The sequence below is a fragment of the Aspergillus campestris genome, assembly GCF_002847485.1.
Source record: "Aspergillus campestris IBT 28561 chromosome Unknown P168scaffold_3, whole genome shotgun sequence".
In the NCBI taxonomy this organism is placed as follows: domain Eukaryota; kingdom Fungi; phylum Ascomycota; class Eurotiomycetes; order Eurotiales; family Aspergillaceae; genus Aspergillus; species Aspergillus campestris.
This window is the reverse complement of record NW_020194338.1, coordinates 1,758,567-1,781,148: the sequence shown is the minus strand read 5'-3', so window position 1 is coordinate 1,781,148 and position 22,582 is coordinate 1,758,567. Positions and strand designations below refer to the sequence as shown.

The 22,582-nt window shown below is 54.5% G+C and overlaps 12 protein-coding genes across 12 annotated transcripts; 7 read left to right on the top strand and 5 right to left on the bottom strand.

Moving 5' to 3' along the window:
• The first annotated feature begins 420 nt into the window (after nucleotides 1-420).
• P168DRAFT_288669 (60S ribosomal protein eL14) lies at nucleotides 421-1,752 on the top strand. Its single transcript, XM_024836845.1, has 4 exons — nucleotides 421-541; nucleotides 645-782; nucleotides 952-1,215; nucleotides 1,380-1,752. The coding sequence occupies exons 2-4, from the start codon at nucleotides 657-659 to the stop codon at nucleotides 1,437-1,439; spliced, it is 450 nt and encodes a 149-aa protein (XP_024695367.1). The 5' UTR covers nucleotides 421-541; nucleotides 645-656; the 3' UTR covers nucleotides 1,440-1,752.
• Nucleotides 1,753-1,998: 246 nt separating this feature from the next.
• P168DRAFT_288668 (nascent polypeptide-associated complex subunit alpha) lies at nucleotides 1,999-3,300 on the top strand. Its single transcript, XM_024836844.1, has 4 exons — nucleotides 1,999-2,063; nucleotides 2,295-2,547; nucleotides 2,686-2,744; nucleotides 2,800-3,300. The coding sequence occupies exons 2-4, from the start codon at nucleotides 2,317-2,319 to the stop codon at nucleotides 3,128-3,130; spliced, it is 621 nt and encodes a 206-aa protein (XP_024695366.1). The 5' UTR covers nucleotides 1,999-2,063; nucleotides 2,295-2,316; the 3' UTR covers nucleotides 3,131-3,300.
• Nucleotides 3,301-3,550: 250 nt separating this feature from the next.
• P168DRAFT_325593 (F1F0 ATP synthase subunit d) lies at nucleotides 3,551-4,473 on the top strand (the record flags this gene model as incomplete). Its single annotated transcript, XM_024841029.1, has 4 exons — nucleotides 3,551-3,559; nucleotides 3,662-4,057; nucleotides 4,141-4,227; nucleotides 4,281-4,473. 4 exons carry the CDS (start codon nucleotides 3,551-3,553, stop codon nucleotides 4,308-4,310), a joined length of 522 nt encoding a protein of 173 aa, XP_024695365.1. The 3' UTR covers nucleotides 4,311-4,473.
• Nucleotides 4,474-4,729: 256 nt separating this feature from the next.
• On the top strand, nucleotides 4,730-6,108 carry P168DRAFT_325592 (uncharacterized protein). The gene has a single exon (XM_024841028.1). It carries the CDS (start codon nucleotides 5,094-5,096, stop codon nucleotides 6,081-6,083), a length of 990 nt encoding a protein of 329 aa, XP_024695364.1. The 5' UTR covers nucleotides 4,730-5,093; the 3' UTR covers nucleotides 6,084-6,108.
• Nucleotides 6,109-6,434: 326 nt separating this feature from the next.
• Nucleotides 6,435-6,689, bottom strand: P168DRAFT_316748 (uncharacterized protein; the record flags this gene model as incomplete). Its single annotated transcript, XM_024840046.1, has 2 exons — nucleotides 6,435-6,617; nucleotides 6,669-6,689. 2 exons carry the CDS (start codon nucleotides 6,687-6,689, stop codon nucleotides 6,435-6,437), a joined length of 204 nt encoding a protein of 67 aa, XP_024695363.1.
• Nucleotides 6,478-7,446, bottom strand: P168DRAFT_288667 (uncharacterized protein). The gene is made up of 2 exons (XM_024836843.1): nucleotides 6,669-7,446; nucleotides 6,478-6,617 (listed from the first exon to the last, which is right to left on the bottom strand). Exon 1 carries the CDS (start codon nucleotides 7,063-7,065, stop codon nucleotides 6,841-6,843), a length of 225 nt encoding a protein of 74 aa, XP_024695362.1. The 5' UTR covers nucleotides 7,066-7,446; the 3' UTR covers nucleotides 6,478-6,617; nucleotides 6,669-6,840.
• Nucleotides 7,435-9,178, top strand: P168DRAFT_325590 (uncharacterized protein; the record flags this gene model as incomplete). The annotated part of the gene is made up of 2 exons (XM_024841027.1): nucleotides 7,435-8,516; nucleotides 8,606-9,178. Exons 1-2 carry the CDS (start codon nucleotides 7,707-7,709, stop codon nucleotides 9,176-9,178), a joined length of 1,383 nt encoding a protein of 460 aa, XP_024695361.1. The 5' UTR covers nucleotides 7,435-7,706.
• Nucleotides 9,179-9,524: 346 nt separating this feature from the next.
• On the bottom strand, nucleotides 9,525-11,603 carry P168DRAFT_265462 (aldehyde dehydrogenase family protein; the record flags this gene model as incomplete). The annotated part of the gene is made up of 3 exons (XM_024834916.1): nucleotides 11,264-11,603; nucleotides 11,018-11,199; nucleotides 9,525-10,965 (listed from the first exon to the last, which is right to left on the bottom strand). The coding sequence occupies exons 1-3, from the start codon at nucleotides 11,525-11,527 to the stop codon at nucleotides 9,525-9,527; spliced, it is 1,887 nt and encodes a 628-aa protein (XP_024695360.1). The 5' UTR covers nucleotides 11,528-11,603.
• Nucleotides 11,604-11,815: 212 nt separating this feature from the next.
• Nucleotides 11,816-13,469, bottom strand: P168DRAFT_325588 (endonuclease III domain-containing protein; the record flags this gene model as incomplete). The annotated part of the gene is made up of 2 exons (XM_024841026.1): nucleotides 12,684-13,469; nucleotides 11,816-12,579 (listed from the first exon to the last, which is right to left on the bottom strand). The coding sequence occupies exons 1-2, from the start codon at nucleotides 13,225-13,227 to the stop codon at nucleotides 11,816-11,818; spliced, it is 1,308 nt and encodes a 435-aa protein (XP_024695359.1). The 5' UTR covers nucleotides 13,228-13,469.
• A 149-nt stretch (nucleotides 13,470-13,618) lies between these two features.
• P168DRAFT_265459 (amidophosphoribosyltransferase) lies at nucleotides 13,619-15,956 on the bottom strand. The gene is made up of 4 exons (XM_024834915.1): nucleotides 15,644-15,956; nucleotides 15,133-15,585; nucleotides 14,389-15,076; nucleotides 13,619-14,334 (listed from the first exon to the last, which is right to left on the bottom strand). The coding sequence occupies exons 1-4, from the start codon at nucleotides 15,726-15,728 to the stop codon at nucleotides 13,815-13,817; spliced, it is 1,746 nt and encodes a 581-aa protein (XP_024695358.1). The 5' UTR covers nucleotides 15,729-15,956; the 3' UTR covers nucleotides 13,619-13,814.
• A 1,567-nt stretch (nucleotides 15,957-17,523) lies between these two features.
• On the top strand, nucleotides 17,524-19,924 carry P168DRAFT_325586 (DNA cytosine methyltransferase). Its single transcript, XM_024841025.1, has 2 exons — nucleotides 17,524-19,239; nucleotides 19,294-19,924. The coding sequence occupies exons 1-2, from the start codon at nucleotides 17,831-17,833 to the stop codon at nucleotides 19,736-19,738; spliced, it is 1,854 nt and encodes a 617-aa protein (XP_024695357.1). The 5' UTR covers nucleotides 17,524-17,830; the 3' UTR covers nucleotides 19,739-19,924.
• Nucleotides 19,925-20,384: 460 nt separating this feature from the next.
• On the top strand, nucleotides 20,385-22,437 carry P168DRAFT_325585 (putative 2-methylcitrate dehydratase). The gene is made up of 3 exons (XM_024841024.1): nucleotides 20,385-20,793; nucleotides 20,891-21,853; nucleotides 21,907-22,437. Exons 1-3 carry the CDS (start codon nucleotides 20,512-20,514, stop codon nucleotides 22,336-22,338), a joined length of 1,677 nt encoding a protein of 558 aa, XP_024695356.1. The 5' UTR covers nucleotides 20,385-20,511; the 3' UTR covers nucleotides 22,339-22,437.
• Nucleotides 22,438-22,582: the final 145 nt, after the last annotated feature.

Here is a 22,582-nt window from a genome sequence, read left to right as displayed (position 1 = left end):
GCGTCAGTGCTGCATTGAAACTCCGGCGAGAGCTCACAGACACTGGGTCAATCGCAAATTACGGCATCATGTAAGAAGGTATAGGGAAGATGGTGGTAGCTTACCAGTGTTAGTTGCAGACAGACAGTGCTGTAGTTGAGGTGTTAATGAGCATTGTGTTGTGTTAATTATCAAAGTAAGTGTGAGGAAAGATGAACTTATATAGAGGAAGAAAAAAAAAAAGAAGAACTAGAAGAATCCAGCCGGGACGGAAGAACACTTCCTCCGTCAGGCAGAACAGTCTAAGCCTGATAGGGTATAGGGTGTAAACAGCCCTAGACCCCCGGCGGAAACCGCCTGCGACTGGTGAGTTAAGCGAGCGCGGCCGCCGTAATAGGTGACTCGGGAGCAAAAAAAGGTCCAATTCGTGTGTGGGTGGATCGGCTCCCTGGGCAGAGAAGTTGTTTGTGCATTTTCGACCTCTCTCGGTGATTCGACTTCGACAACCCCGACCCCTTACGACAACCACCATTTTCACCCACCGTCCCGGAGTCTGTCGACCGTGAGTGCTGCCCTATTGTTCTGGATTCTTGCTGCGGGAAAATTCTTGTCGTTGGAATTTTTTTGGAAATCAGAAAACTGAGACCGTTGCGACGACTTTATAGGAAGCCTTCGCCATGGCCGATATCGATGTCAAGGTTGCCCAGTGGAAGCTGGTTGAGGTTGGCCGCGTGGTGCTGATCCGCCGCGGTCCCTACATTGGCAAGCTCGCCGCCATCGTTGAGATTGTCGACCACCGCCGTGTACGTTTTTCCTGATTGAGACTTGGTTGATGTTTTGCGGGTTGTGATTGCGGGTTTATGTGATTACGGGTGGAAAAGTGGACGGATTGAACATCAAGAGATGGATGCGATGGACAAATGCGACAGTGGAAGGATGGAAAATGGAACCACAATTCTAATACACATATAGGTCCTCATTGACGGCCCCTCGACCGAGCAGAACAAGATCGTGCCCCGTCACGTTCTCCCTCTCGCCCACGCCACCCTCACTCCCTTCGTCATCCCCCAGCTGCCCCGCTCGGCTGGTACCGGCCCCGTGAGAAAGCTGTGGCAGAAGAACGAGATCGATGGCAAGTGGGCCAAGAGCAACTACGCCCAGAAGACTGAGCGCACCGAGCGACGGAAGAACCTGAACGACTTTGAGCGCTTCAAGGTCATGAGACTCAGGAAGCAGGTACGTGTGGATTGGTTCGCGCGATGGGTTTGGAGGTGACAATGGTCGACCATGTGCGATTCGGCGAGGTTTCTGGACATCATATGGACGCACGAGTGGATGATTGTCACTCCAACCCATGCGCATCCGTTAGTTTGGTCTGGACTAGATACTAACGATTACAGGCTCGCTTCGAGGTCCAGAAGTCCCAGGCTAAGCTCCGGGCGGCTGCTCCCAAGTCATAGATGGATTTCTTGTTATGAGGGGCTCGGTGCATAGTGTGAAAAGGGTGCCTTGGGACGGGTTTGTTTTAAAACAATGCTGAGGAATTTATTTGATATCAGCAAACCAACACGCTGTATGCATACCACGGACAGCATAAAAATCATTCGAGACCTTGATATCCAATATCCTAACAGATGGGGGATTTCCACTCGTACATGAGCCGATGGCATGCCTTTTCTGGACTATTGCACGACCTATCAATATCTGGAGATACGATCTAGACAGGGAGAGTGGAACCATCCATGATATACGATCAGAAATGGAGTACTCGCCGTAATTATGAAAAAAGGCAAATATCCATACGTAAACACAGTAGACCGATAAATCAATATAGTAATTAACTTTATATCAACGATATCAATTATATCAATTATCTAGATCTGTTGTGTTAATAGCGCTTGTAGACTTGGACATATACCTATAAGTCTATACTAGGCGGTTCTGTGCGGGAAACCCCCCTCTCCCCCAATCAGCTCGCTAACGATTTTCGGCCGGATCTCCTTCACACAGCGTTGCGACCTTCAACCCCCAACCAGGCCCAAAATTCCCCTCTCATCCACCACGACCTAATATCCTGTGTTCAGGTAGGTGAATCCGTTCTGTCCATCCGTCCGAAATGGCTGCTTCGATTGAATCCCCGAATTTCTCGCCATTTCGATGTGGGGAAGCGCTGCCGTGACGTTGTGTGTTGTGTGTGTGTGTGTGTTATGTGTGGGAACATCCCACTCATTTCCCACCCACACGACCGACCACAACCTCGTCAACTCAGCCCCCCATCCTACTATCAATTGCTGACCGTCTGGTGGACGATCTAGGTTCTCTCATCTCACATTCACAATGGCTGACCCCCGCGTTGAAGAGCTCCCTAACGAGGAGGAGCCCAAGACCACCGTCGAGGATGCTGGCAGCAGCTCTGAGTCCGAGGCCGGCGACGAGCCCAACATCCCCGCCGGCGCCGCCGTCACCGTTCACTCTCGCAACGAGAAGAAGGCCCGGAAAGCCATTGGCAAGCTCGGTCTGAAGCACGTCCCCGGTATCACCCGTGTCACTCTCCGCCGCCCCAAGAACGTATGGACCAGTCTCTTCCCGGTTATCTTTTTTATTCTCTTTTTGCGATGCTGCTTGGATGGGCTGGGATGAGAAGCAGCGAGGCGATACGACGCAGTTCGATTTGAAGCAGGGGAGCTAATCATCTTGAAACGATAGATCCTCTTCGTCATCAACCAGCCCGACGTCTACCGTTCCCCCTCCAGCAACACCTGGATGTAAGCTTCTCAATCACGCTCTCTACCCTGGATACACCTAACCTAACGAAAACAGCATCTTCGGTGAGGCCAAGATCGAGGACCTGAACTCCCAGGCCCAGGCCTCCGCTGCCCAGCAGCTGGCCGCCGCCGAGGCTTCCCAGGGCGAGCACGCCGGTCACGACCACGACCACGACCACGACCACGGCAAGGGCAAGGCCCCCGAGGTCGAGGCCAAGAAGGAGGATGAGGAGGATGACGGCGAGGAGGTCGACGAGGGTGGTCTGGAGGCCAAGGACATCGAGCTGGTCATGGCCCAGGCCAACGTGTCCCGCAAGAAGGCCGTCAAGGCGCTGCGGGAGAACGACAACGACATCGTGAACTCGATCATGGCTCTCAGCATATAATATCTCAAATAACCCGGTTTGGACGGTGATTTGTACGCGATCCGGGGTTGTCGGTCTCTCTCTAGCCTGCTGGCAGGATGGACTTTGGGGTTGCAGTCACCTCTGGCAGAAACCCGTCGTGTAAATCATTGAAAAAATAGTATGCGAGAATCAAGAAGCCTGAATGTTCATCTACACTATCTGTAATATTGACTGTAATTCTGTATTTATCTGGTTTATTGAGTAATTGTAGTATACACATAGTATAAGTACTCCGATGCCTCCCGAGGATGCCTGAGGCAAGATTCCTCGGGACACGGGAAGTGTGCAGTCACGTGAGGGCACCCCCGACTTCCAAACCTTGCCGACACTCCAACCGTTCTCTCCGTTAAGCAATCGAACTCCCCTCTACTACACCACCCATTCCTCCATACCTTCACAATGGCTGCCGTATGTTTTCCTAAGATTCTCCAGTGGCATCTGTTTTTTACCCCCCAATGTTGCATCTCCGTGTTTGGTTACAAACTGGCCATCCCACTAACAATCTAACAGCGTAGCGCCGCTACCAAGATCGACTGGACCAAGGTGACGGGGTCCCTGGGCCTGCGTGGCCAGACGGCCACCTCGCTGCAGGCCTTCAAGAAGCGCAACGATGACGCCCGCCGCAAGGTCACGGCGCTGTCCGAGCAGCCCCAGACCGTCGACTTCGCCCACTACCGCAAGGTGCTGAAGAACCAGGCCGTCGTCGACCAGATCGAGAACCAGTTCAAGACCTTCAAGCCGGCCACCTACGACGTCAACCGCCAGGTCAAGGCCATCGATGCCTTTGAGGCTCAGGCTGTGCAGAGCGCCCTTGAGACGAAGGGTAAGGTCGAGGCTGAGCTGCAGAACCTCCAGAAGACGCTGGAGAACATTGAGACTGCTAGGCCGTTCGATGAGCTTACTGTTGTATGTATCCTTCTTTCCACGGGAGATATTTTCCACGGGAGATACTTTCGTTTATATGATGGGATGATGCTGATTCTTCATAGGACGAGGTCGCTGCTGCTCAGCCCGAGATCGACGAGAAGACTTCTTCGCTGGTCTCCAAGGGCAGATGGATGCCCGCTGGCTACAAGGTGCGTTCTTCTTTTTCAATCCAGGTTGATTGGCTCATACTAACCGGTTGTAGGAGCGCTTCGGCGATATGTCTGTTGTCTAAGCTCGTATCCCTTGTGCCCGATATCTCCGTCGACCGGGTCTCACCTGACAACGTCTCATTTGAGGCATGGCCAGATCGAATACCCTGGCGTCTGGGGGTGTGATCTGGTGGATGGATTGTGTATAGAAACATTGTTCAATTTAGAAGATGTCTTCTTCTTTTCAGTTGCGTATATTGTAGTTTTGTACAAGAAGTAAAAATTCAAATAAGGTAGAATCAATCAAAGTAAATGTTAGAGTATAGTATATGTATGTCTTGATATATTCTATCCTACAAACTGGTGGTTATAATATGTGATGATATTCATACTCAAAATCTGATATATATTTTTGGCGGCAAATCGGGGCAGTTCGTCCCACTTCCTACTTCTTCACCTCATCCTCATCTCATCTTTCTTCTCGCTCTTCTCGTAAGATCCCACTCAATCATTAATGATATTACACTACCTTACATGTCCATACTGTCCACTGTTCAATCACTACTGAATAGTGGTGCAACAGAATAATTGTGCTAAAACTGTGATTATCGCCGTTATTACCCCCGCACTGCGGTGCCGGTCGAGACTTGACCGAAACCACCCCTCGCTCCGGCGATGATCGTGAAGAAACCGGTGCCCAGTGCGACCGGATCCCTGGAATTCCTTCTCGGTCCATCGATTGGTGCATGACCCGCCCCGCAGAACGAGGTCCTGGTAGCATGGACACACCTTAGTGGGGACATCTTGGATCTATCTTATCTCGATCACCAGGCGTCCTCTCGAACACAACACGAACAGCATCGAAAATGACACAGCCAACGACCCCACCGACGCGCGCCCGGTCCCCGTTAGAACGTCTGCCCGTGGAGATCATCCAGACCATCTTCCTCCACAGCCTCGAGTTCAACCTACCACGGGCCTCGTTCGAGCTCTCCCAGAAGCTCTCCGACCCAGTCCTCTACAGCTGGCTCATCCGCCTCGCCTTCAGCAGCGCCAACGAAAGCGCCAGCCAGGGCTTCTTCAGTCCCGACTTCCTCCCCCCACCCCTGCACTTCTACGCGCTCTCCAAGCCCGCAAGACGGGACCTGCAAAACGCCATCCTCAACTGCCGCTGGTGCACGCTACCCCTCATGCGCAAGTGCCAACAGGACTACGTCGCCCACGCCATCCGCCACCAATGCCCGCACCTCGACTTCTCCCCCGACGACCAGCACACGCTGCGCAACCTAGGCAGCTACTTCCACCACCCAGCCGACCACCACAGCGACTGCGGCGTCAAAGGCCGCCGCGGCAAAGGCGACCTCGTCCTCCGCGCCCGCGCCCACCACACAGACGAGGAATGCAAAGTCGCCGTCTGGTTCCACTTTGGCGCCTTGCAGATGCGCCGCCCCGGCCGCATCTACACCGAACACGACCTCTTCCGACTCCCCAGCTGCGCAGTCGACACCCCGGCCCGCATGCCCGACAAGCTCCTCCGGCCCCCGTGGACGCCCGCACGACTCGAGTTCCTGCAACTACTGTCCATGGATGCCTACATCGACGAGGACACATCGCACGCGCGGTCGCGGCGCTGTCTACGGCAGACGATCCGGGACCGCGAGCTCGAGGCCTTCCGCCGCTTACTGGGGCTGTACATCCGGTCGCGCGAGTACAAGTACCCGGTGCTGTGGCCCGTGTCGACGAACCATTTCCACGTGGCGCTCAAGTATGCGGATCCTGGCGGGGGCCGGATCCGTTTGTGCGGTTGCTGGTTGAGCAGCGGTGGGGGACGGTGCCTGCTGGGGATGTGGTGTTGAAGGAGAGGTTGTTAGCGCGGGTGGGATGATTCATATTATATATATATATTATATACCTGACGATGTGTTTAAAAGTGAACATACGATGAAGCAAGTGGATAGACATGTTTACAGCGATATATAAAGCGATGATATTATACAATCAACCATACAGGAGAGCAAAAAGATAACAATAGAATCAATCAAATCATAACTCATACTCATACATCGTGAAAACAATACAGCAAAAGGATATCAAACAACAAAGCCAACCGATCCCCCAACAATAAAAAAAAAAAAAAAATATCAAAGAATCAACGAAACAACCAACAATCAATCAACGAAAATCAGAAAGAGAGAGAGGGAGAGAGATTATATCCTCGACCTCCTAACCCCGCCTCTCCTTCTCCGTCCCCCACAATACCCACACGTCAAGCAAGTAATGAGGACATCGAAGAGCGAGACCACGCCGTTGATGATCGCCATGCAGATGGAGCCGACGACGTGCACGATGCCCTTTAGGCAGGCTCCGATTGAGCGGAAGACTCCTGCGATCTTTTTTTTGTTAGTATTTATAGTATTAGAGAGAGGGGGAGGGAGACGTACGCAGGATACGACGGCGCCCATTTTGGATTATTGGATTGATAGATGAATTGGTTTGGTTGTTGTTGTTGTTGTTGTTGTTTTGGATTGAAAGGTTCAATGTCTTCTTTCCAAGTTTTTGAGAGATTGAATGGTTGAGGATATCGATGGTTGTAGATAGGAGAAAGTAAAGAAATTATTGACCCAATTTAGAGCTGTTAAATCTGTAGGCCAATCTGGGAAAGAGCGAGGGTTGTTCTTCGGTCGTTGTTGTATTCAGTCTGAAGCAAGAGGTTGAATCTGGTTGCGATTCACTTTGTGTAATACTGTCTGTAGGGATATTGTCTGTAGACGAAGCTGTAGTAGAAGAGGAGGATGAAGAGGAAGCCGTAGCATGAGTAGAATCGTGAAAGGGACGCATGGCGACTGTTGTCTATTTATGCTGCTAGGTCTGATATAGGTATGATAGTAATGAATGAATATCCCTTGTAAAGATCTGCAATCATCCAAAAATAAGAGGAGTCCAGTCAAATCAAGTCCAAGAGACCTCCATTATCAGGGAGAAACGAGCGACGATCGCCGTCCCAATGACGGAAGTGGGACAGTCGCAATGATGGTACTATGCAGAGGTCGGGTAACTGTCAAGCTAGGTTTTGCTCGTCAGGGCGGGTTGATGTCCAATTAGGGAGAGACATAGGGGCAGCCACGTCGTCATGCATCATCATAGGTACGATATCTTGCCTTGATTTTGCTGTTCCCTGTGGGATAACATCATTTGGGATGGGATGAACCGTGGTTGCGGTTTCAGGTTGTTGTTGATCTGGGTATGATGTCATTTTGTCTTTCTTAGGGAGATATTGCACTAGCTGCCTTAGGTATGACGTGGTCTAAAGAAGACTAGCGTTAGGGCTACGTCACATGATGCGACATGCCCTGATCACGCCTCGGTCTGAGCTTCCGCCAATCAGATCTCTATCTCATCATCAACCTCCGTATACTCCACTGACCTCCATACCTCCATCAGTACCTTCAACCACTTCCTAGGAAACCTAGGTAGGAGGAATGAAGATGAACCTCACCCCCATCCACATCCGCGGCCGGCGCAAACGACCCCCCCCAGACGAACGCCAAATCCACCCACCCATCAAACGCACCAGCGGCCGCCCACGCCTCACCCCCCAAGCCCTTCTCCACTCCTCCCAACAAAGCCAATCCGCGCGCCGTCGCGCAGGACAAGACCAAAGCCAACAACACGGCAGGAAGCGCAAGAAGCTACACTACCACTCCCACCTGGAGTCCCTCCCCGTCGAGCTCCTCGAGCGCATCTTTCTCTATGCGCTGAATCTGCAGTTGCCGCGCGCGTCGCCTGCGCTGGGCGCGGCGCTGTCGCGGGAGGGTGTTTACCGTGCTTTGATATTGAGGGCGTTTTGGGATGATCATTATGATGGTAATGATGGTGAAGGGGTGGAGGGCACGGGTGCGTGGATGTCTATATCCAGGATGTTCCGCCCGATGGATGCCCCCCCGGTGTTGAGCTATGAGGAGCGCAGCGCGCTGCAGGTGGGTGTGCTGCGGTGTCGCTGGTGTACGGTGCCGAGGGTGATGGCGCAGGTGCCTGCGTTGACGAGTCTGGTGGTGTTGCGTCGGTGGGTTGGGGCCGGGGTGCGCATGGAGAAAGCGCAGGAGGAGGAGCTGGAGAGGGCGATGGCGGGGGTGTCGGGGCGGACTGTCTTCGAGGGTTATATTCCTGCTGCTGTTGATTCCCATGGTGGAAATACTGCAGAGACGGAAGGATCCGCAACGCACTACACCATGACCATCACTCCCAAAGTCTCCATCCGCATCGACTGCCCCGAGACAGCCTCCCAAACAGTATACCCCATCCTCGGAGTGACCGCATTCCCAGACCATCTCCTACAGGGCCACCCACCAACTACATCTCCAACAGACAAAGAAGAAAGCTTCACCACCCCACACACCCAATTCCTCGAACTCCTCCGCCTCGCCAACAACCACACGCACTCCTCCCCAACCCAACCCAACCCAACCCCCAAAAACCCATCACCCTCTCCCGCACCGCCCTCCAAGAAGGCATCCACGCCGCAATAACCCAACGCAACCACCCCCTCCTCCTCACCCTCCTCAAACTCGACGAACACCACCACCGCACCTCCACCCCCGGCCCCTACACCCTCCCGCCCTCCCACTTCCACACCGCAGCAAACCTGCACCCCGCAGACCCAACAACCTTCCAGCTTCTCCTGCGCACAAGCGCCGAATCCCTCCCCGCGGATGATTCAGCCATCACCCAGTGGGCTATGCACCAGGGTGGGCCGCTGGGGCGCTGGGTGCTGGACCTCATGACAGCCATGCCGCAGTTGGCGGACGCCGCGCTGGCGAATCCCGCCCGTGATGCGGTTTTCTACATGGGGAGGGCAAACGAGGGGGTGGAGTTGGCGAGACGGTATGTGAGGGAGGTGGTGGGGGTGGAGGGGTTGGAGAATTGGATGGGGGAGGGGGAGGTTGATTTGTAGTTTTCTCTCTTTTTTTTTTTTGGTTTCGTTTCGGGACGGCCTTGGACTGGCTATGGACTGGCCGTTTGGGATCTGGTTTCTTGAGTGGGTGGGTGTTGGCTTTGTTTATCTGCCCGTTGTTATATACCCCTGTTGCGGATCGTTCTTGTTTATTCTACTGTGTTGAGAATGTCGGGATTACGTGTTTGAATAAGTTGAATTGAATGAATATATTATATGCTCTAACTCTATAGTCATATTGTAGACACATCATACTATACATACATGGTAGCCGTAGCTACCAACAACAAATCAAACAATAATACAACAAGCAAATAAGATAAGACAAAAGAAGCAGAAGGAGAATCTACATATTGCTCAACAACCGCACAACTCCCCTCACCCACCCCCCAAAGCTTATCTGATACCCCGTCTCCACAATCCCCTTACAAGTCTCCCAAGCGCCCCCGCCATTCCTCCTATAATCCTCCCCGGTACTGATCGGATAATCCAGCCGCGGCGGGATCCTCGTCGCGACCAACTTCGGGAACCGGTCCACGCAAATCGCCTTGAGATTGCACAGGCCGCGCAGGCCCTCTTCGCCGCCGAAGCGGCCGTAGCCGGACCCTTTCACTCCGCCGAAGGGGAGCTGCACGGCGTAGTAGGTGGCGAAGTCGTTGATGGAGACCATGCCGGAGTGGATGGAGGAGACGCAGGCGGATACGGAGGGGGCGTGGTAGCCGAAGACGGAGGCGCCGAGGGCGTAGGGTGTTGAGTTGGCGATGGAGATGGCGTGGGGCACGGAGGAGGCGCGCATGAGGAGGAAGACGGGGGCGAAGGTTTCGTTTTGCGCGATGGCCATGTCGGGGGTGACGTCTGCGAGGAGGGTCGGGGTGAAGTAGTGCCCGTGCGGGTATTTGGGGTGGGAGTGGCGCTTGCCGCCGTGGATGAGGCGGGCTCCGTTGTTGACGGCGTCGGCGATGAGGGATTCGAGGCGGGAGAAGCCGGCGGGGGAGATTAGGGCGCCGATGTCGGGGGCGCTGGGGTCGAGGAGGATGGAGCCGAGACGGAGGGTGGGGATGCGTGCGGAGACGATGGAGAGGAGTTTGTCGTAGATGTTGGGGAGGGCGATGATGCGCTCGACGCCGATGCAGTTCTGGCCGGCGGATTGGAACACGCCGCGCATCATCATGGACGCGATGGAGGTGACTTCGTTGACAGTGCGCGCGTCGTCGAGGATGACGGCTGGGTCTTTGCCGCCTAGTTCCACGGTGACTGGGGTGAGGGACTTGGCGGCGGACTCGCAGACTTTGTGCGCGACGGGGCGGGATCCGATAAAGGTGAGCTGGGAGATGTCCGGGTGCGAGGTCAGGACGTCGGCGACGGCGGGCAGGCAGACGACGCTCTGGACGAGGTCGCGGGAGTGGCCGCAGGCTGATAGGGCGCCGCGGGCGACATCCAGGAAGAAGGCGGAGGACCACGCCGTCTGCTCGGAGGGCTTCATGACGATGGCGTTGCCGGAGAACAGGGCGCTGATGATGGGCGAGATGAAGTTGTGGAAGGGGTAGTTCCACGACACGCAGGCGGAGACGACGCCCAGAGGCTCATAGGTGACCATGTTCTTCTTGTACATCATGAGGAAGTTGGTGGGGCGTCGATTGGGCGTCAGGGCTTTTTCGCCGTGGTCGATGGTCCATTTGAGTTTCTCCGCCGTGACGAGGATCTCGCCGAATGATGCGTCAACCTTGGTCTTGCCAGAGTCGAGACAGCAAGCGGCCGCGAGTTGATCCTGGTGTTCCAAAACGTATCTGACGTCTGAGTTAGCTGGCGACTTCCTCACAGAATTCCAATTATGCATACTTCAGCAACGTATTCAACACCTTCCTCCTCTCCCCAAAAGTCGTCCGAGCCCATTCCCCCTGCGCATTCTTCGCAGCCTGAACCGCTCGATTGACGTCGTCGGGAGTCGCAGGTTTGATACCCTTGCCCAAGATGCGACCATCGGCGGGGCAGTAGCTCATAATCAGCTTATCGTTCCATTGCTGGATTAAACAAAAGTTAGCCGCATAATACTGGTAGTGAAAAGTAAGTAGGATATAAACTCACCCCCCGAACCTGCCCCTCCAAAACAGCCTTCTCCTCCCCCTGAGCATCCTCCCAGCTCCTTCCCGGCCAATTAGCCCGCACCTCCGCCGGCAGCGGCACATTAAACGCGACGGCAGCTTCATTGCGTCCTTTTAGCACGAATATATAGCCTAGGTAGACGGCGCTGAGCGAGAGGAGCGAGATGCCGACGAGGTGTGTTTGCGCGCGGAGCGCGTCGAGGAGGGGGAGAGCGGCTGGTGGGATGTAGGGTGTTAGGGCGTCCATTGTGTCGTGGGGGTGACGCCGCGGGAGCGCGTAGTTGAATGGTTTGTCTGTTGTCGCCCAGTGAAGGGGATTTGGGGGGTTGCGCTGCTGGGAAGAAAAAGAGGGAGAGGAAAAGGAGGGAGGGTCGGAGAGGGAGCGGAGCGGAGCCCGGGTGGTTCGACCGGTCACGTGTTTGTATAAACATTCGATGTGAACCGTGTTATTAGACTCATGGCTTTATTTAATTATTACTCTACTCATAATACATATAGATACATGATACTCGTACAAATGCCGTTCAAGTGGGGGCTATCCCTTGCGCTTCCCCGTCCGCTTCACCAAATGATCAATTACACAGCCCTCGTCCCACCTCGCCGACGACTGCCCGGTGATGGCGCGACAGCGTGGACAGGTCTTACCGTGACGGATCAGAAGCTGATGAAGCGAGTACTTAAGACGGTCTGGTATGCGCACTTCTAAATGGCTGAAGGCCGTAATCTCCGTGGCCTTCGTTGGCGGCACCCAGCCGAGCCATTTACAGATGCGGAAGATGTGCGTATCGACCGCGAAGCACGGCCGCTGCAGACAGAAGAGAAGCACACATGCAGCTGTCTTGGGCCCAATCCCGGGGTACTTGACGAGCGCCGTCATGGCGTCCTCGGTGGGCAAGTCGTGGAGGTGGTTGAGGGACAGGAAGTTCTGGTCCGCGCAGGCAATCTCGTACAGCTTGCCGCCGGTGGATTTCTTTCCCAGGTCGCTTGTGGCGTCCTCCTCGCCTTTGACGAGAATGGCGCGACGGAGCTGGTTCTCTTCGTAGACCATGTCTAGAATTGTCTTGATGTTCTTGCTCTTCATGGCAGCGAGACCGCCGCTCTTGATAGCTTCGAAGACGTCTTGCAGGGAGGCGCGACGGACGGCGTCCCAGTCGACGCTGCCCTTGCCGATCCCGTGGTCCAGGAGGCCAAATTTCTGGACGAGCCCGCTGAACGCGAGGGCGGAGTTGGCCCCCGTCGTGGCGCCGCTGAGGAGGGTGCGGATCAGTGCGTCTAGCACCGAGGGCACCTCGCCGCAGCCTGTCACTGTCAGGGAAGGCTCCGGGATGGTGGCGGGGGGATGATCTCCCCGTGGACGGTAGAGAGAAGGTGATTGACTTGCTCGCATTCTTCGACCGTGGGACGGTTCCAGTCTGGGAATGGGCTGACCCCGGGGGTGAGGCCGTAGGTGTTTGATTTCTTGGAATTTTTGGTTTGCGAGGGAAGGTCTGCGCTTTCCTGGACTGACGCTTCAACCTTGACTGCTGGAGTTTCTTCGTTTGGGTTTGAAAGCGGTTTGTGATTGTTCTTGTTCTCGATCGACTGAAGCGCCGGAGTAGAGCCCCGGTTGTGGGGAAGCGCACCAGTGCCCGTAGCTTTCGAGATCGAGCCCAGGTTATGCGGAAGCTCATCACCATCCTCCATTTTCTCGACAGCCCCCCTCATCTTCCTCTTCTTCGCAGGAGAAGTCTTCCTCTTCTTAGCGGCAGACCCCTTCACCACTTTGCTCCGTCCTGCCGCTCTCTGCTGTTCCGCTTTGGCAGATATACTCCCAGCCTTCAGACTCTCTCGTCTAGACTTTCGTCGGGAGATAGCTCCATCACTCATGATATCAGGCTTGACATCCTGCAGTCCAGCTGCGCGTAACGCCGCCTGTCTCGCAGACGAGCGTGTGGCGCGGCGTTCCATTCGTTGACTGATTGGTTGATTGATTGATTAATTGATATATGGAAAGGGGAAATATAATAACTAGTGGGATGATGAATGGTGGATAGCGAGGCGGAGATTGAAGCACGCGACTGACTGTTCCAAGGAACGACAAACTCTAACAATAACTCTGACAGTGGGAGAAGAACCCGTCTGGTTTTTACTGCTTTGCACTCCAGAGCATGCTTGAAGTCAGGTTCAGGTTCAGGAATGGTGATGGATGGATTGGAAGATCAAATGAGGTGAAGCTGTCGATGGTGCGAGTGGGAGAGATGTATGGCGACGTCACATGACGGTGGCGAGCAACGTGACTGATTATCAATTATTATGGACTGGTTGAAGGGGAAAAGAAAACAAAAAGAAGAGGTATTCTGAGGGAAAAAAAAATTTCATTTCATTTCTTTGATATTCTATAAGTCATGATCCATCCTCGGCTATGCATAAAACAGATCAAAAAACCACCCAAGAGATAGACCCCAGGTCTTTCTTGTCTATCACCTATAGACTCCCAAAAACGCCTGCTAACCAAGGTGCCAAAATCAATGGATAGGTATCAATCAATAAAGAGATTACTCGTGATCCGCGATGTTGTGGATGCTGATGTCCATGCGATCTTTGATCTTGGGCGGCTCCTCGTGGTCAGAATGGGCAGTGCTATTGTAGCCGACGGAGGGCACTTGCGACTCGCCCGGGTTGGCGGCGGGGATGACGTTGCCGCGGGGGTCCAGCTTGACGCCGTTGGCGGCGATCTGGAAGTCCTTCTCGCTGGCGAACCCGTGCGTGACAGCCTCCTTGGCGTTGTCGAGCGCCTTGATCTTGCGGCCCTCGCCGCGGAGCTGCTCCAGGTGCTCGAAGTAGCCCTCGGACACCGGGGTGACGTAGTTACCGCAGAACACGCCCACTTCGAAGTCGTGCGGCTCCGACTGGCCGTTCTCCTGGGCGATCTCGGCGCAGGCGCCCTTCAGGTCATCCAGGGTTTGGTAGATGACGTTGTCGGCGCCGATGTGCTCGGCGATGGACTCGACGCTGCGGTTGTGGGCCACCAGCTCGGTGGGCGATGCCAGGTCGATACCGTAGATGTGCGCGTGTCTGCAAGCGTGTCAGCGGATATTATTCCAGACGAGAGTGGGATGGATGCCTTACGTGATCTCCGGCGAGCAGCTCGCAAAGTAGACCTTCTTCGCGCCGGCCTCCCGAGCCATGGAGACGATCTCGCGACTGGTGGTGCCGCGCACGATACTGTCGTCCACGAGCAGGACATTTCGGTCCTTGAACTCGGCTTGCATGGCGTTGAGCTTGCGACGGACGCCGCGCTGGCGGGTCTTCTGCTCGGGCATGATGAAGGTGCGGAAGACGTAGCGGTTCTTGACGAAGCCCTGGCAGTAGGGCTTGTCGAGGTACCGGGCGACGGCGGCGGCGGACGTGGTGGAGGTCTCCGGGATGGGGATCACCACGTCGATATCCTTCACCACGTCGGGGCCCAGCACGTTGAGGATGCGGGTGGCCAGACGGTCGCCCATGCGCTGCCGGCTGCGGTAGACGCTGATACCGTCGATGACGGTATCCGGGCGGGCAAAGTAGACGTACTCGAAGATGTCCGGCGTGTAGGCCTTCTTCGGGGCGACCTGCCGGAAGACGGGCTCGCGGCCCTTGGGCAGGATGACGGCCTCACCGGGCTGGATGTCCCGGATGTTGGTGAAGCCGAGCTGCTGCAAGGCCACGGACTCCGAGGCCATCATGTAGTCCGTGCCCCCACCTTCCACGGCGCGCCGGGAGCCGAGGACGAGGGGACGGATGCCGTACGAGTCACGGAAGCCCAACAGACCAAAGCCTAGAGGGGTTAGCGACTGACCGAATCAATCTTCCCGCCGCGGTTGCATCACTCACCAGCCAGCATGGCCGTGCAGGCCCAGCCACCCTCACAGCGCTCGTACATGCGGGTCAAACTGGAGAAGAGATCCTCGCAGTTGACACGAGCCTTCTTGGTCTCGCTGAGCTCATCAGCAAAGATGTTCAGCATCAGCTCGCTGTCACTGTCGGTGTTGATGTGACGGTGAGCCTCGAGATCCAAGTATCGCTTCAACTCGGGGGCATTGATCAGGTTGCCGTTGTGCGCGAGACAGATCCCGTACGGGCTGTTGACGTAGAAGGGTTGAGCCTCGGCGTTGGCGCTGCTCCCGGCCGTCGGGTACCGGAGATGGCCGATACCCATGGAGCCGGGGAGATCGGCGACGCGGGCACCATCGTTGAAGACCTTGGCGGCCATGCCGTTGGACTTCAGCTGGTAGATGCGACCCCCGGCGGCACAGGTCGCGATTCCCGCCGCATCTTGACCGCGATCTGGTTATCATTTCGTTAGTGAGATAGTCGCGGAGGGGTGGAAAATCTGGAGACGCACGTTGAAGGAGGTAGAGGGCTTCATGCAGATCGACGGCGGCGGAGGACGAGGGATTCGCCTGAATCAGAGCGATGATTCCACACATCGTGACAGGTCTGTGTTATTCTAGCGAGACCAATCTGGTTGTCAGCACGTTATCCACCCAACGAATTGGATACAATGGCAAGTAAAACACGTTTGAGTCAGATCGGAAAGTGTCCGCAAAATGCTTAGGAAGTCTAACATCTATAAAAAACCGAAATTCATCATAAAAAAATACAGCCTCAGTGAGGCTGAATGATATGTAAAAACACAGATAAACCAAAAAAAGTCAAATATCACAACTTACATGTATTTGAGCACACCGAGAAATCAGTGTGGGATGGTGGGGGAGGGGAAGGCAGAAGCCAAGAAAAAAAATTAAAAAATTAGAGGATAAAGGAGAGAAGATCCGGAAGAAGGAATGAGATAGAATAGTGGCTTCATGCAACACTATGAGCTATCTCGACATAACACCTGAGGGAGAGAGTGTTTGTGTGTGGTCAAAGGGTCGGAGGAGGATTCACACCCACGAAGGGATCGGAGGAAACGGACACATGGTCGAGGGAAGAAAGAGAAGAAGAAGAAGAAAAGGAGCAGGAATGGCGGAGAAGAGAAAAAAACGAGCAAATCCGGTGGTCAACCAGGATTTTCTTCCCCACTGCGAACCGAGAGAAAAAAGACGAAAAACAGAAGGGAAAACCGAGAAAAAAGAGAAAAAACGAGCAAAGAAGGGAAATGAGGAGGAAAATTTCCGAGATGCTGAGTCAGGAGTGGGTCATCATCATCTATGCTTATCAATGATAAGATGAGTCTGGAGAGACCTTAGGGAAGCTCATCGGCAACGATCTTGGATCCTTCTTGGTCCTTGTGGTCTTCCTGAGTCAATGATGCTTTTCAGCAATGAAAGTGCTTGTATGCGGACTCCCCCGTCATGATTATGAGTCCTCGGTTTGTGATGGTGAGACGGGCAGGGAGGCAGGGAGGGGGGCAGACAGGGAAGTTGAGGGGCTGCCATTGTGTAAAGATTGATTCGTGATAATTAGTTAGCAGTGCTGTTTGCGGTTGTTATTGCGCAGGGAGATCTATTCATGATATTGAATGATGTGCTTTGAAAAGCTTTTCAATCAGGTGTAAAAGACAGAATTGACACGTCTATTTGATGTGGCCATGGAATAATGTATCATCTTTATACACAACTTGCCAAGACATTAGCATGTTCAACCTCTGTATAGATGATGGTGATATTGATTTGACAAAGATGGCTATGTATATTTTGTAGAAAAGAAAGGCATATCTAGATTGATGACTTTGTTCTTGAAACTTCCAAGTGAGGAATTGCAGTCTATACATCCTGTCTGTATGATATCCGCTCTCTTCAGAGATATACAACAGAAATATAATATAATGGTAGTATGATTTCATCCTTCTGTATTTCTATCTTTCTATCTTTCTATCTTTCTATCTTTCTATCTTTCTATCTTTCTACTTGTTAGGTTTAATAGAGCCTTCTTTCTACTTCCTGTTGGCTGTAGGGCCAGTCACTGACAAACAAGCTCTATCTCTCTATACACTAACCAAGGATGAAGGAGAATAAAGAAGAAAGAAAAGAAGAGGGAGAAAGAGGAAAGAAAACGAAATATCCATCTCTCACCATACAACTATCTGGTCATCAGATCTAGACCTCTCCTATAGACTCTGTATCAAAGATATGATACAGAAACAGGGCAAACAGTCACTATATGTGATCGACAATCAGGCTTCATTATTCGAGTCTGGGAATATTGACTTCTAGACTAAACAAATCACTCCTCTTTATTCTACGTTTGACATAGTTACCTCTTGTCAAACAGTCGGTCTTTATTCACTATCCTCACTTATCACACAACTCTCATTCACTACCATACCTACCATCTCACTTCTCCAACAACTACTCATGTTCCAACAGCTACAATATCACCTCTCACCTTCATTGTCTGCCATAACCTAGACAGATAAAATCCTCTTCTGATCAACCTACCTGCTTCCATCTGACCTACTTCCATCTGATCTACCTCCGTCTGACCTACTTTCATCCAACCTACGTCCTACCTACTTACCTACTATCCATCAGACGGCCTCCTACACACTTCCGACAGTACTGTCAGTCGTGAGACCACTCTCAGCACCATGACGGACGACGTGGAAATCCCCCCCACCGGCAACCGCCGTCGCTCCCTAACCACTACCAGCACAGACAGCAGCGACAGCAGCTGCACCCTGGATAGCGTCACCGTCGACAACGACCCCGACAGATTCTACTGCATCGATTTGACCGGCGCAGTCGACCAGTGGGACGAGACCACCGCCCGCCCCGCCGACATCATCGACCTCACCAACGACGCGGAGATCAACGACGGCGACTATCTAACCGACGGTAGCTTTCAGAGACTGCTCGAACGCTGGACACTAGAAGTAGAGCCCGAGATCCCAGCCCCGCCCCAGAGACACGCCACGCACGAACTCTGCCACGATGGCATCATCTATCGGGAGGGGCAGTCTGTTGAGCTGCAGGATGGGACTTTTCTTCGCATCACGACGACCCTAGAGGAGGACGCTTCAGGGGCGAAGTACCTCCTCGGTCGCCGACTGATCCGCACTACCGCCCACAAGGGCACGTACATCCCGAAGCGGCAGGATGAGTTGATCTGGATCGCAAATGAGACGGCCGACGTCGCGCTGGACGATGTCAAGCGGTTCGTACGCATCCACTTCACCAACAATTGCTACTTGGACCAGGACTGGGGACAAATCCCCGGGGCGCTGCTTTGCCGTCTCAAGGAGATCCCCGAGGCTGATAACGACGTGTCGGTGGAGTACCTGTCCTTCGACGAGGCGGACGAGGGATACCGCATCGAGCCGGCAGCACTGCGACAGGCGTGGCGGGGCCACACCGAACCGTTTGGGAGCGCCCTCGCTCCCGCCCCCGCCCCGGCCCCTGCGGCCCCTGCACCACGCAACCCCGTGATCATACTCGACCCCCCGCCCGTCGTGATCGACCTCGACGCGGAGGATCTCAAGCCCGAGGCCCAGGAGAACCGACAGTATACCTTCGGGGACGGGTTCTGCGGCGGGGGAGGCGTCTCGTGCGGGGCCCGCCAGGCCGGTCTGCAGGTGAAGTGGGCGTTCGACAAATGGCTGCCGGCGATCACGACATACGGGTTGAACTTCGAAACTGCCGAGTGTGAGCAGAGTGACGTCTTCAGCTTCTTGACCAACGGGTATGAGTTTCTGAAGGTGGACGTTAGCCACGGCTCCCCGCCCTGCCAGACGTTTTCTGCTGCCCATACGATCGCCTGCGAGACCGACGACGCCAACTCGGCTTGTATATTTTCGTGCGCGGACTTGATCCGTCGGTGTCGTCCACGGGTGCATACCATGGAGGAGACCAGCGGGTTGTTCGAGCGGCACCGCGACACGTTCTACCGCATCATCCAGGATTTCGTGGAGGTGGGATATTCGGTCCACTGGAAGGTGTTGAACTGTATGGACTACGGGGTGCCGCAGTCTCGACGCCGACTGATCATTCTCGCTTCAGGGTTCGTGCTCTTTCTTCCCCTTTCCGTCGCCTCTCACTGACACACTGGATACAGACCCGGAGAGACCCTCCCCCAGATCCCCGGCCCCACACACGGACTCCCCGGCAGCGGCCTCCACCCGTACACCACCATCAACCAGGTCATCGAGGGAATTCCCCGGGGGGCATCTGACCACGACGTAATCAAAGCGGAAGAGCGAATGATGCGTTGGGGTCCGCGTGCGCAGTACGACGCCAACCAGCAGGCGCGGACGATCACGACGGGAGGCGGGGACAACAACTACCATCCGTCTGGACGGCGCGGGTTCACCAACCGCGAGTTTGCGTGTCTCCAGACGTTCCCACTAGAGTATCGATTCGGTAGACACGAAGTGCGCAAACAGATCGGCAATGCGGTGCCGCCGATGTTGGCGAAAGCGTTGTTTGGGGCTGTGGTGGAATCTTTGAAGCGGACGGACGAGAGGGAGTCTTCTTGGGGGTGTTTGTTTTCTGCGTCTTGATGGTGTTATCGGTTTCCCTTGGTTGCTGCCTCTGCGGTTACTCTGACTGCCTATCCTCCGTTACTGTGACGACTCATCCGTTGACACTGGCGCGAGATGATCGACAGGTCGTTGGGGATCACGTGGGAACGGAACACATGGGCCCAAACGAGCCGCGGGATTGCGGCGGGAGCGGATAGACATCATGGTTGAGGTGGTCAATTATGATTCATTGAATTGATCGAATTGATCGAATTGATTGAATGGAATTGAATTGAGCAATTGAAGGCATTCAAGTTCCCCGGATTATCTATATCTATATTCAGTAGGAAAGAAGTAGAAAAGTAGATGCTCCGTCAGCCCGACCGGGGAGTCGGAGACATGGCAGCTTCTACCGGGAGCCGAGTGTCTTCAGGGTACTCCGGACTGCGGACCGGGTGGGGCTCTCTGGACTCTGGAGTAATAATGAGGGAGACTGGAAACACGGGGGAATATCCGATTTCGGAACTTACGTAGGTACTACTATTGAGGTAGAGAGACAATACGACCTGGTACTCCGTAGTATACGACATAATACTACGTACCTACACTATCATCCTGAATAACCGGCAATAACCGTGCGACCGCCTCCCTCGCCTCGGTTCTCTCTCTCTCTCTCTCTTCCCCCTTCTCATTCTTCTTCCTCTTCTCTCCCTCCTCATTCCTTTGATTCTTATTTCTACTCCTCCCCCCTTCTCAATTCTCTCCCCTCTCTTTCCTTTGAGTATTTCTCACCTCTTCCTCTCTCTCCTATCATGTCTGCTTCGTGTTCCGCGTTGAGACGGCTGACCCACAGGTCTCCCCGCACTTTGTTGCCCTCCCGCTCTGTCTCCTCCGTCTCCCGCTTTTCTCCTGCTTCTTCCATCGCCCGCTCCTCCTTGACTCTCCCCCGTCAACCCTCCCAGGTCTCGCGTTTCTCGACCATGTCCGCTCTGCAGTCTGCGGCCCCTGCGGCCCCCTCCAACCGGCCTTATGATCCTGAGATTAAGGATATGGCTGAGTATGTTCACAAGTATAACGTGAACTCTGATTTGGCGGTGTGTTTTCCTCCCCTCCTCCAATTGGCTCAAAAATAGAGTAAAAGAGAAGAGATGGAAAAGAAATAATGAAGAAGAAAAAACTAATTAATGATAGTATGACACCGCTCGTCTGGTCTTCCTTGACACCCTCGGCTGTGGCCTGGAAGCCCTCAAGTTCAAGGAGTGCGCCAAGCTGCTCGGTCCCGTCGTGGACGGCACCGTCGTCCCCAACGGTACCCGCGTCCCTGGTACCCCCTACCAGCTGGACCCCGTCAACGGTGCCTTCAACATCGGTGCCATGATCCGCTGGTTGGATTACAATGACTGCTGGCTGGCCGCCGAGTGGGGTCACCCCTCCGACAACGTCGGCGGTATCCTCGCCGTTGCCGACTGGATCTCCCGCACCAACCGCGCCGGCGGCAACGTTGGCAACGGCAAGGTCCTTCAGGTCAAGGACGTCCTCGAGGCCATGATCAAGGCCCACGAGATCCAGGGTGTCCTCGCCCTCGAGAACTCCTACAACAAGGTCGGCCTCGACCACGTCGTCCTCGTCAAGGTCGCCACCGCCGCCGTCGTCTCCAAGATGCTCGGCCTCTCCGAGAAGCAGACCGCCGACGCCATCACCCAGGCCTGGGTCGACGGCCAGAGTCTGCGCACCTACCGTCACTCCCCCAACACCATGTCCCGCAAGTCGTGGGCCGCCGGTGACGCCTGCCAGCGCGCCGTCAACCTCGTCCTCAAGGTCCAGAAGGGCGAGGGTGGTGTCCCCACTGTCCTCTCCGCTCCCGGCTGGGGCTTCTACGACGTCCTCTTCAAGGGCAAGAAGTTCCAGTTCCAGCGCCCCTACGGCAGCTACGTCATGGAGAACGTCCTCTTCAAGGTCTCCTACCCCGCCGAGTTCCACTCCCAGACCGCCATCGAGGCCGCCCAGATCATCAACAAGAAGCTGGCCGCCCTCGGCAAGTCCGCCAAGGACATCAAGGAGGTCACCAACCGGACCCACGAGGCCTGCATCCGCATCATCGACAAGCAGTTCAAGGAGATGGACAACTTTGCCGACCGTGACCACTGTGTTCAGGTATTTCTCTCTCTTTTCTTCTTTGTCCTTTGATCTTATACTGATTAAAACAGTACATGGTCGCTACCATGCTCTCCTTCAACCGCCTGACCGCCAACGACTACGCCGACGGCTCCGAAGCCGCCACCTCGCCCCTGGTCGAGGACCTGCGCAAGCGCATCAAGTGCGTCGAGGACCCGCAGTACACCATCGACTACCACGAGCCCTCCAAGCGCACCATCCCCAACGCGCTGACGGTCACCCTGAACGACGGCACCGTGCTGGACGAGGTCGCCGTCGAGGCGCCCCTGGGCCACCGCCTGCGCCGCGAGGAGGCCAAGCCCGAGATCCTCGACAAGTACAAGCGTCACCTGCAGGCGCACTTCGACCAGGGCCGCATCGCCGAGCTCCTCAAGGTCGGTCTGGACCAGTCGGCCCTGGAGGCCATCGATGTGGACCAGTACGTCGATCTGTATGTGACCGATAAGATGGTTGCTGCTCAGTAAAAAGATCAATAAGTGGGCATTGGATCGGTGGATATGATGTATGTATGAATTAGGCGTTGGAGTATATGTTCAATCTAGAATGATAGTCAACGACGTATCAACCTGGACTTTGTGTAGTATCATACTATAGTAGTGTAATATCATAACCAACTCGGAGTTATACATTTGCAGTAGAATGTATAAAACGGAATTTAAGAAATTAAAGGAAAGAAGAAATCAGTCAAACTGAGAGAAAACGACGGGA